Here is an 11,502-nt window from a genome sequence, read left to right as displayed (position 1 = left end):
ATATATATATTTTATATATATATATATATATATATAAAATATATATATATATATATATATATATATTTTATATATATATATATATTTTATATATATATATATATATTATATATATATATATATTATATATATTATATATATATATATATATATTTAGAATGTGTATATGAATGGTGTATATACACTTGTTACAATCACAACGTAAGCATAAATAATATAGGAATGTACTGAATTTAACAGCCTAAATTACACACAAATAATAATTAAACAGAAAGCAGGAAACACAAACAACTTTTTACAGACAATCACAACACTCTCTCTCACACACACACACAGAGCGCGCACACACACACACACACGGTTTGATTTGCATCATGATACAGGTTTTACAACATAAACAAAAACCAACCTATGAAAAAGATGTTAATCAACTGATGTGAGAGGTCAATAAGATACAAGATGATTACATTTTAATTTTGAATTATTTTAGTTTATCTTCTGACAAGCCAATTTTCTATAGTATAGCCAAGTTTGGGTATTTACAAGACTACGGGGAACTACGTCATGATTGTGAAAAGGGTCTGTTTTAATTTTTTTAACCAAAACCAAATTAATTTAACTTGCAGGGAATTGATCTTCACACATGTTTTTCCCTAATCAGTAACACACTGTCTACTTATTCAAGATGCAAAAAACTAATTCAGCAGCGTAGAAATGTTCATAACGGTGTGAAAGTGGAGCGAGGTTTCAAATAAAGCAAAGCAATGCAGAGAAGTGTCCGAGAGGCTCCCATTGGGTATTGATTTGAGGAACCGTTCAATTTAGTCTGTCGTCATCACAGCAATGTCTCGGTTCAACATTTTGGAGAAACACATTTTCACAGCGAGACACTCGGATGGATAGCTTACGCCTCAACCTCGCCACCATTAGTGCAACCACAAGACGAGCAGTCTGCTGTCAGCACAAGCAAATCTGACAGCAGGTTGGTGAGCAATACAAGAAGTGCAGGTGATAAAGAAGAAAAAACAGAGAAATAAAGTGAGCTTAATTACTAGTCTGTAAAAGTAGCATTACTTTTGGTAGGTCCAGAGGCTGGTTGATCAGGGTGTGACCCCGTCTTCAAACCCCCCAAACTTTTGCACAACACACACACACATCTCCATTTAACATAATTTAGAGTGAAAAGTTATCAAAACCAGAAAATCACAAGATTTTTTTTTTTGTTTGACAATTTCTTTTTTAAGTACACAAAACTGAGGGCATGAATAAGTTAATAAAATATAATCTACATTTCTTAAAATATATAGTGAAAATATACCTTACCTTGGTCCCTGTTAAATGTACACGGCTGATTTAACACCAAACACACAAGGCGGGGGGGGGGGGGGGGGGGGTCTCATTCCTAACGAGCTCAGGGCATGTTTCAAGACAAATTAAAGGCTAACAATATATTATATTATCCTGGGAAAGTTCATTTTCAAAAGTATCCCTGCACACACTATTCATTTTTAGTTATCATGGCTTTCCACTCCTTACTTCATTTTTGTACAAATAATCAAATCAATAGATCTGCTTCATTTCAAACATAAATCCCTCCAGCTGTCACGTCAGTGTAACTCTGCTCCCTGATTAAGATTCACACCCGCTCAGGTAAATGGTGAATGACAACACTCGTCAAAGGCTTTGTTAAATGCTTCTCAGTGGGACTACAAGCATTTTTAAAGCTCTGGTTCTGAAAAACTAAACTATAAGAAAGATGTGGTGCTAGTAGAGCTTTAAACAAAGCTCCTTTCCATTTTGTAGGCATTTCTAATTTCTGACAGGAAGAGTGATTGGCCAGGTTTTATGGTGCCAGATGAGTTTTTAAATTGGATCAACACATGTCTTAAAAGTGCTTCTTAACTGTGATTCTGACAATAGTTATTCATTAAGGTCCTTGACAGCTATCAGTGCTTCTCAGAGGCCGGCAAACTGATAGAAATCAGTGAAACAGTAACAGTGTCATGAAATATGCCGTGGGCCTGTTCGGGATGCGTCTCAGAAAACCTGCTATCAAAATTGAGGCCAAAACAAAATCTTAAAAGAAGCAGAGAACATAAATACAGAATTCAGCCCTCTTGTTGCTCTGAGTTAAAGACATCTGGTTACAGCTTTTAAGGAAAGGAGGATTGTGAAGCATTAAAGTCATTAAAACAGCCAAGGGTTGATTTACGAGGTACATCAGAGCAGTTAAAGTGGGCGAACAGACAATAAGTAATTACATTTTTAAAGGTTGCGGAAAATAATTCCCCTCATGTCAAGAAATGTTTGTGCAGCTAAGAAAGCTCAAACAACACACAAGCCAAAAACAAATGAAAGAATACCAAACATAACTTCAACAGATCCACATCAGATAAAAGGAAATAAAACCTTCATGTCGTTTCTTTATGAAGGAAATTCAAACACTGTGCACTCACTTTTTATGCTCTGAAAAAATTTGAAAATTAGGAATCATATGGCAGTCTGTGAGAAAAATATTGGATACACATTGAGTCACGCAACAAAACAGAAAAAGTAGCCTCGAGTCAAAGTGATTCCCAAATACAGAGCGTCTTCTGTGGGCGACCGGGCTGCTTTGTCCGGAGAAAAGGGGATTTGCTAGAACTTCAGCATATAGGTCACTTCCCTCCAAAGTCTATTCCACTCTGACCAGCCTCAGCATCCACCAGTGAAGAGGCAAAAGCAGACTGGACTATCTGAAAGCCAAAAGACTCGAGAAGGGACATGTTTTGTTGCGGGGAGAAGGGAGAGGTGAGGGAGGGGGACAGCTCATTTAAGCCCGACCCTGAAACCCCCTGGGCCTTCTGGGCTTTGTGAACTCTGTGCTGGTGCTTGTTGAGGTAGGACTTGGTGCGAAAGGCCTGACCGCAGATGCCACAGGTAAACTTCTTCTCGGGATCCGTCTTGGCTTTAGATCCCTCCGGGGAGCCCAAGGCCTCCGCAGAGGCTCCGTTGCAGGCTAAGGAGGGCATCTGGAGCTCCGGCCCGTCAGGTTTGTGTGGAGACTTAAGCTCGTCGCCGTTGGAAAATTCCCCGAATGAAGGATCGGATTCTTCTGATTCCAGATGAGGACATTTCCCAGTGTTTTCCTGCCCGTCTGTGGTAAGCACAGCATGGATAGGAAGGAGGAGAGTGAGACAGAGAGAGAAATGGGAGGAAAGGTAGGCATGAATTAGGACAAATGGTTTGTAAAAGGTTTTGAAAATTTCAACTTTAATCCAGTAGTTGGTTGGCACCTGCAAAAGCTTAAACATTTAACTTGAGTACTTTAGTGAAAAGGCATCAAGTACAAGTAGAACAAATTGTGGCACTACATTTTATAGACCAATCACTAAATATAGTAAAAGAAACATATTGCTACAGCATTAAACTATACAATCATCTATCTCAGTCCATGTGCCCAGCGTCCACTGACAGTTCTGCTGCGCTCCTCCCACCAGTGGGCAGCGCTAGCACCATGCCCCCACCCACCCTCCCTCCCTCCCTCCCTCCCTCCTGCTGGACTGTACTGACCTGCAGCAGGCCCATGGACGGGGAAGCCCGGCACCCCGCCAGAGCGACAATCCCAGAAATATGGAGCCCCACCTGCCTTCCCCATGAGCAGCTCAGGCTGCAGGCCCAAGGCTGGAGGCCCAGGCTGGGGAAGAGCTGGGTGTCCAGAGAGCCCATGAAAGCGAACCTCTGCCTCAGACGAGGTGAGAAGCAGCTGGCGACTGGCGCACAGGTCTACACAACACCCGGCCAGGGAGAAAGGAAGGGGAGGGGGCAGACATAACAGGCCGGCGGAAACCATACGGAGAGAATTACCTTCATTTTATCACTAGCACTTGAAATGCTTCTTTTTAAACAAAGTGAACTAGACAGTTTTGCTAGTTTGAATGAATCCTTGTTGAGTGAATCCAATCACGAAAGCTGTCAACGATTCATTCATTCACTTTTTCCTCTTCACCCTTCCAGGAAAACACCAACTCCTTGAACTAGGTGACTTGTGACATAAATAATTATTGAAATTATTAGTTATCGACTAAAAACTGATATTTGTGAAAATACACAGGAAGTGAATCCTCCATATTACTAAACAATCTACGGTACATTCATCACATAAAATGTCATCAATTGTCATTTTAGTGCAGACCTTTCTCACAGTGGATATTTAGACGTATTTAAAGACATAACACAACAACCGTAACAATGCCGGGACCCACTGTGCATACTGACACACCTGAATGAGAAAGTCATCATTAATGTCATTGGTTGCACCCGTGTGTCCTGTTGTAACATGTCAGCATATCCCTGTGAGAAAAGCCCCTACTGTGTTTAACTAAATATAATGTTCACACATACAACTTGTTGTTCACACAAATGAAATGACACCGAATGAAGATTATAGTGACAGTACACACTTCAGGACGTGGCCATTTCCAAGGATAAATCCCGTTTTCAGCTTTAAAATGTATCTGATGGGTTTTATCACTCAATTAACCAAATCATTAAAACCAATGATTGCAAACTCCACTGAGTTTTTCACTCAATTTGTACTGTTCATTATTCAAATATTCAGTCGTTAGCTTTACTGGCACTTTGGTAACTGCTTAGCTGATCTCTATTTGCTGACAGTCAGTCAACTGTCCACGGTGCTGAAGGAAAACACATTTATACTTCTACAACAAGAGGTCTGCTCATTTAGTGACACTCATACCAGGAGGGAATCGGGGAGGATCACCAGAGAATGACTCCACAACCAATTACATAAGTCCACGAGTTCTCTCACAGCTTCAACAACGCTATTTTGCTACTGAACCATCTTGGATAGAAGCAGAAAAAAAAGACAATTCTTGCATAACAGCATAACCTGAGCAAGCAAACAAAAAATGATGTTGCTACATGAAAAATACAGAGTCTTTTGACAGCTAATGCAGGAAGATGTTGACCTGGTATATCTGTGGGTCATTGCGTAGTGCGACATGTTGTTCTTGTCTCAAACCTGCTGGCGAACACAATGGCAGCAAACACTGATTTTAACATCCTGGATTCAAAGGAAACTGCTAACTCCTAATTAGCTTGTCACATCTCAACTTGCTTTTCACCTGCTAGGCCAGAGGGTAAACTATTGATTGAATGATAACACCACTCGTAAAAACAGAGGCTTGTACAGTTTCTCAAATTAACTCCAGCTCAAAAAAATGATAATGGCAAATACCAACATGTGTCAATGCACCTGCAACCACTTGGCTATCATGACGGAATCTAGAAGATGTTAAACAAGGTGACCATGATTGGTTTTAATGATTTACTTGGAGGCTAATGGTTTCACCGTCTATCAGTTCTAGAAGCAGAAGCAGCTCTCATGATAATCAATAACTTTTGATAGCCAACCTCAGTTTGGTAACTAGCCAAATAACATATTTTTCAAATGCTCTGCACTCATGCGTAATTCACATAATTCAATTTAAAGAAGTGCAATCAACGGATGTAAATATTGTCTTCCATAATGTTAAATGTGGCTCACAGTTCGCTGTGCACTGTCTCTATGCAACTGGTTCTACCATGTTTTCAATGAATCCTGGGCGAATGGAGCACACGTTAGGACACTCATGCAACACTGTGCATTGCTGAACAATTGCTGATGGACCAGCCGAGCAGAAACACCATACGATGCCATGGCCATGCTGGACAGACACACACACACACGTAAAACAAGTGACTTCATACATGGTCATGTGTAAGAGAACTATGACGTCTAGACAACTTCTTCACCTTTAATGACGTGTATGTGACGATAGGTAACTTAAAATGTGTTTGCCTTACGTTCCCAAATGTCCCAGTTTTGTACAATGTAGTGTTTTAGTACCAGAGGTGCACATAGTAGCAGGTATCCTTACTTAAACTACAGAAAGGGTTTCACTTCTGTATGTGAGTAAAGGAGTCGTCTGCCCATTGACTTGCTTGTATTCTATCGTAAGAGATGCACTGCTCATAGGTACAACAAATTAACAATTCTAACCTTTGACATGAGTCAGTGAAACTTCTGAGAACACACTGGTATTTCCAGCAGTCCTCTAGCTCTTAATGTTCCAGTATGTTGAGCGACCCTAACACTGATTATCTGGCTAATCATAATGAAAATATCCTTACAGGAAGTGTGAAATACTTCACGCTGTGTTTCGGTGCACTCTGCCCCCTCTGGATGAAAGACATCGACAGTTAGCGAGCAGAAAGACAACCAGCACAAAATATTTGAGCGCAAAGCTTGGCAGCAGATGTTGACGTGTGCTTGCGTTTTAAAAAAAAACATACACAAACAATGCAGCAGCATGTTTCTCCAAATAGCAGCGGAGCAAATGAAAGCCAGAAACATGAGTTTGGGGTGGAGCGGGCGGCTGCTTGCCTTCCACTGAGCACTGGCGTCCCATGTGGTAAGGGGTGCCGTTGTGCATCTGCAGCTCCCCCCTTGGCTCAGGGAAGGTGTGCATTGTGGCAGAGGGGGGCAGTGGAGAGCCATGGTGTGTCTTTATATGCACCTTAAGGTAGGACGCAGTGGAGAAACCTGGGACCAGAAGAACAGAGAACAAGGCAGTTGTTTTGACACACCTCGAGGCCTCGACTATGAGGAGGGGCGCCCTGGCTATTGGCTGTCGACCATCTGTCAGATACCGCGATTGGTTTGATTCAGACAACTTTGAAACAATAATGATTTATTGAGGAGAAGTTGAATTAATATTTATCGCTTTGAATTGTATCTCTCAATAGTGAAGAGCGTCACTGTGATCACCCCAACCAAACCAAGAGTGATGCACATCGTAAAGAGATCACAATACTTTCATTCTTGTTTCCCCTCTCTGATTGTTTACAGATGCATCAGCAGGTACACATCTGGCTATATCGCTGACCAGCTATCTCACCTCCTCCACTGATCGATTTCTTTTTACTTCAGCTTTTTGCCACCATCTTCAATTTAATATATTTATTGATGCTTTTGATGGCTTTTGTATGCTTTACCCTCTAACCTACTTTATCCATTATTCTTTCAGTTGCAGCTTTGTGCATTTCATGTTCCACTCTTATCTTGTTTGTACTTGTAAATCTAACACTGCTTTTATCATCTTGCGTACAAAGCGCAAAACAGGATACACGTTTATTTGACCTCTCTCTATAGATAAAGGTTAAACTAAGAAAAAGCAGAGTGCAACCAAGGCGACAGGAGGAGACCAAGGGTGTGAGGTGATTTTGGTGTCGTGGCCACAGCCAATGGTATTGGGCTCTAGTGCTCTACGAGCACAAAAAAAGAAGAAGCCTAGGAAGCTTAAAAAACGTTTCCAGCATGTAGCACCCAGACTGAATGTACAAAGTAGGGGCCAACTTTCACACGTATTTTGGACATTCAGTAAGTGCATTTCATCTCGTCTACAGACATAATTATAAATATTTTGTGCAACTCAATCCAACCTATCCCTGAAAGACACAATTTTACAAACATTGCATTTGAGTGGCACCATCAATTTAGGGAGCGTACAACACACACACCCTGAACAAGACTTTGGGAGATGTCAGGGGTCTTTGTGCTTCCTCCTGTGGCAGAAAATAAATACACAGTGGAGGTGCCAACACAGACAAAAACAACAGCACACGTTGAGGTGTGACTTTCTGTCCCATGTTATGTCTTTCGTGCTCGGATGTATTTTATGTCCTATGTGCACTTGCACTTATTTGAATAGTTGACACATTGCACCAACAGATCACGCATCAACTCTTAGACAACCGGAGCTTTTTAGTTACGCTTTTACAGTCATGGCACGCTCATGACGGTCTACCTTCAGAGTGGGACAGGAGATCCGAAGTGTTTTGGACCGAGTACTAATTTTACATTACAAATAAACAAAGTAATTCAATGAAAATGTATTAATTGCAATAGCATGACCGTAACTCCAGACATTCTTTATTTCTCTTGGAACACAACGCAGAGCCAGACAAATACCAAAACCGATTTAAGGCAATTTGTTCTCGACTTCAGTACCAACTGAATATTTGTGTGGACACGAGGCGGAGGTGTTTCAGAGGAGCCTGTAACAGTGCGGCGCATGCTGATGTATTTTAAATAAGTACCTTTGTTGCAAATGCCACAGTAGTTGTGCGTCCCTTCACTGTGTTTCTTGAGGTGGTCCGTCATGTAGGCAGCTCGCAGAAACTTGCCACAAACTTTGCAGGGGATTTTGTCTTCATGGCATGCGAGGTGTGACCGGAGGCGATCTCTTGTCGCAAAAGAGGCATTACAAATCTGAAATACAGAAATAAACTTGTTAACTCTTTTCTCACATATCATAGTTTTAATATATTAACGCTGAGACTCGGAGATATATATATTGAATGTTACCTGGCACTTGTGGGGTCTCTCTGTTGTGTGAACCTGTTTGATATGTCCATTTAGGTGGTCTGGTCTAGAAAGAAAAAAGTAAAATTCATCTAAATTTCAACATATTTCCACACACCTAAAGACCAGTACACATCTTGTCATCAAACATTTGGTGAAAAACTTCCACCCTCTCCCTCATCACATTTTGGCATTGTTTTTTTAGCAGTTAGCATGCAGGTACCTGTGACTTATTCACGTTTTATCTGCATGTATTTTAACCTCCACAGCAGTAGATGGTGACAGTGAGCCTGAGAAACTGCATTGAAGCCAAATGACTCAGATGACAAGTCAACACTTCAGCAGTTTCCCCAACAACAGAAACCTACAGGTGTGTGTGTGTCCGAGACACACACACCAAACACTTTTGGGTTTGAACTATGCCCTCTCTCTCTAGCAATTAGTAGCAACTCAAAAGAAGGACTTCCTGAAGCATTAATCACTTAATACCTGCGTCTCACGTGCAGGTGTTGCACCTGTGAGAATCAGTGTCCTGTGTGGTTTGAGGGCATTGGGGGACAGTCACAGTTGTTCTACAACTTCAAAACACACAACATACCGTCAGTGCGATACAAAAGTTAAACTCACCTTGAAAACCCTTTACCACAGCTTTGGCACACATACGGTTTGCCGACTGAGCCGTCGTGGGACCGCACATGGTACGACATCCTGTCCTTGCGTTTGAACCGGAGCCCGCACACATGGCACGCGTACGGCTTCTCCCCAGAATGGGAGAGCTTGTGTCGGTTCAGGTGGTAAACGTCGCGGAAAACTTTCCCGCAAATGTCACAGCCGACGTGCCGCCTGGTCCTCTCCCGTTTGCGGCCGTTGTCCATCGTCAGCCCTCCGTGTAACTGCACGCCGTTCTCCTCCAGACCAGACGGGGACATTAAAGAAATGCCCGCTGTTGACAGGCTGTCACCGACGTTGTTTACATCGCCGCTGTGGGCTCCGTGCTGCGCTTCGTGGTTCTTCAACCGGGAAGCCTCTGTGAAAGCCTTACCGCAAGTCCCGCAAGGAAACAGCACAATGTCTTTCTGGGTGCTGTTGTTTAACTGCACAGCCTCCACAACCCCGCCAGCTTTCTTTGGTCTCCCCCGGTTTCGTTTGGACCCCGGGGAGCCCGCGTCGTGCTGAAACGTGTTGCCCAGCATTTCCGTTGATGGGGACACAGACAGTCCTTCGACGGGCTCCAATATTGGCATCGACGATTCGCCACCGCCCTCCAATAACACGACAGTGGTGTTTCCACTCCCATCCACATGCATCTGTGCATTGTTAGGGAAGCCTTGGCCGTTCACCAGCATTCCCGTTCCGTTCACGAGACCCTGCTGCGTGGCCACCGTGGCCTGGAAGAGGCTGGCATCTCCTCCGCGTGAAGTCGGGACGAGGATTTGAACGTTGGACTGCTTGATTACCTCCTGACAGATCTCTATGACCGACCGCATCAGCAGGAACTTGGCAGCTGTCATCAACTCGGGAAAGCACTCCAGTCGCACCACGATCCTGGAGGTGTATGCGAAGTCCAGGACGTCTTTAAAAACTTTGGGGCTGATGGTGTGCATCTCCAGCTCCTTGGTGTCACCGTCGCCCTCCAGCTGGCGGCTGAAGACCGACTCGAAATACTCGCTGCACGCGGCTAACACAGCCTTGTGTGCGGGGAAGCTCTCCTCGCCGACGCGTAAGATCACATCGCAGAACCTGCCTCCATCTTTCCTCTGAATGTTGAGGTTGTGTAGCATCTCCGCACTGTGCTTGCTCACCTGATAGGTGTACGAAGAAGTCCAAGACGGCTCCGCTACCTTCTCCATGCCGAATGCATCCAATAACAATGGTTAGCGACGACGGTCGGAGAAATGACGGTTTTTCGGTGTAACGATTTAGATGAGTTGATACCAGCTAGCTACAAAAATGCAAAACCAACCGCCCCTCCCCGTCGCTTTAGCATCTACCGTTAACGTTAGCAGTAGCAGGGAAAAATGGCAGCCCCCCCAGCTTCCTGTGAACTCTGACCCTGGTTTCTTGAGGGGTGGGGGTCGCTCTTGTTTGGTGAAAAATGTTTCTCTCGGGGTTTATATTAACTCTGTATTTTTGTTTGATGAACATCTCATTGTAACGGCTGTCACTTATAGGAGTAACGTTAGAGCTCCAGCACCGCAGGGGTCTCTCACGACTTCAAGCCGGAACGTTAACACGCAGGTCTCTTCCTGCCTGGTCGGTCTGTGAAACCCCTCCCCCGACACACCAACCACTAATAATGAAACACCCCCTTTCCTCTGTGCGAGTGCACTCTGTACGCATGTAAAGCCTCATCATACTGTACGAGCCACCGGGGGTAAGCTACAAGAACAAAGGTGTCCGTGAAATGCAACGTCTGGCATGAGTAGACGCCGGTGTTATTGTAAACGTCAACTTCTAGTATCTGTAGAAAGTATTAAACAGATTATCAATTTGGAGATTGTGGATGAGTGTTTGGCATTTTTTAACAGGATCTTAAATGATCAATTTCATTTTATAATCAGTTTCAAAATTATACTTAAACAATGAGATTTCAATAAATTTGTCCACTCATATACACAAGGGGGCACTTTTGACACTTAAATACAATCTTTAATACAATTCATTCCACCACTATGGGCTGGGAAATAACCACAAAACACCTGACAGTGTCAACAAATTGGCGTTAGTGTAGCCCACTGCATTAGAGTAGCGCCTTATCCATATTTTAAGGTAGATACCAATTAAAAACAAAAAAAGCTTTCATAATGCCATAGCTTTTTAAGTTTTCTTAAATGATTGTTAAAGAATTGTGACCAAGAAGTTGTAAATAGATATTTATCCAGTAAGACTTCAAAATATTTGACCTTTCTGCACCTACATGTCTTGTCAAATATTGGCCCACATACTCACCAATGCTGTGATATCTGCAACAAGCCCATCGGCCTGGCAGATTAAATCGGCCTAGCTCTCTACATTGGACTGTAGACGTGAACCAAATCAGCAGGTAACTCTTGAATCTCAAGTAGCACAACCATAGTTACCGAGCATCCTTACAT

General features: G+C 42.9%; 1 protein-coding gene across 2 annotated transcripts; it reads right to left on the bottom strand.

Annotated features, from left to right (window-relative positions):
- Positions 1 to 207: 207 nt before the first annotated feature.
- On the bottom strand, positions 208 to 10,766 carry patz1 (POZ/BTB and AT hook containing zinc finger 1). 2 transcript variants are annotated; one of them, XM_079265311.1, is made up of 6 exons: positions 9,035 to 10,275; positions 8,411 to 8,474; positions 8,143 to 8,314; positions 6,428 to 6,586; positions 3,553 to 3,765; positions 208 to 3,136 (listed from the first exon to the last, which is right to left on the bottom strand). In XM_079265311.1, the coding sequence occupies exons 1-6, from the start codon at positions 10,255 to 10,257 to the stop codon at positions 2,658 to 2,660; spliced, it is 2,310 nt and encodes a 769-aa protein (XP_079121437.1). In that variant the 5' UTR covers positions 10,258 to 10,275; the 3' UTR covers positions 208 to 2,657. The 2 variants fall into 2 exon arrangements, with proteins under 2 accessions (XP_079121437.1, XP_079121436.1); XM_079265310.1 differs by lacking the exons at positions 3,553 to 3,765; positions 6,428 to 6,586 and having other exon boundaries at positions 9,035 to 10,766.
- Between the last annotated feature and the right edge of the window lie 736 nt (positions 10,767 to 11,502).

This window comes from Melanostigma gelatinosum (assembly GCF_949748355.1).
Source record: "Melanostigma gelatinosum genome assembly, chromosome: 3".
NCBI lineage: Eukaryota > Metazoa > Chordata > Actinopteri > Perciformes > Zoarcidae > Melanostigma > Melanostigma gelatinosum.
This window is presented reverse-complemented; position numbering and strand designations above follow the sequence as displayed.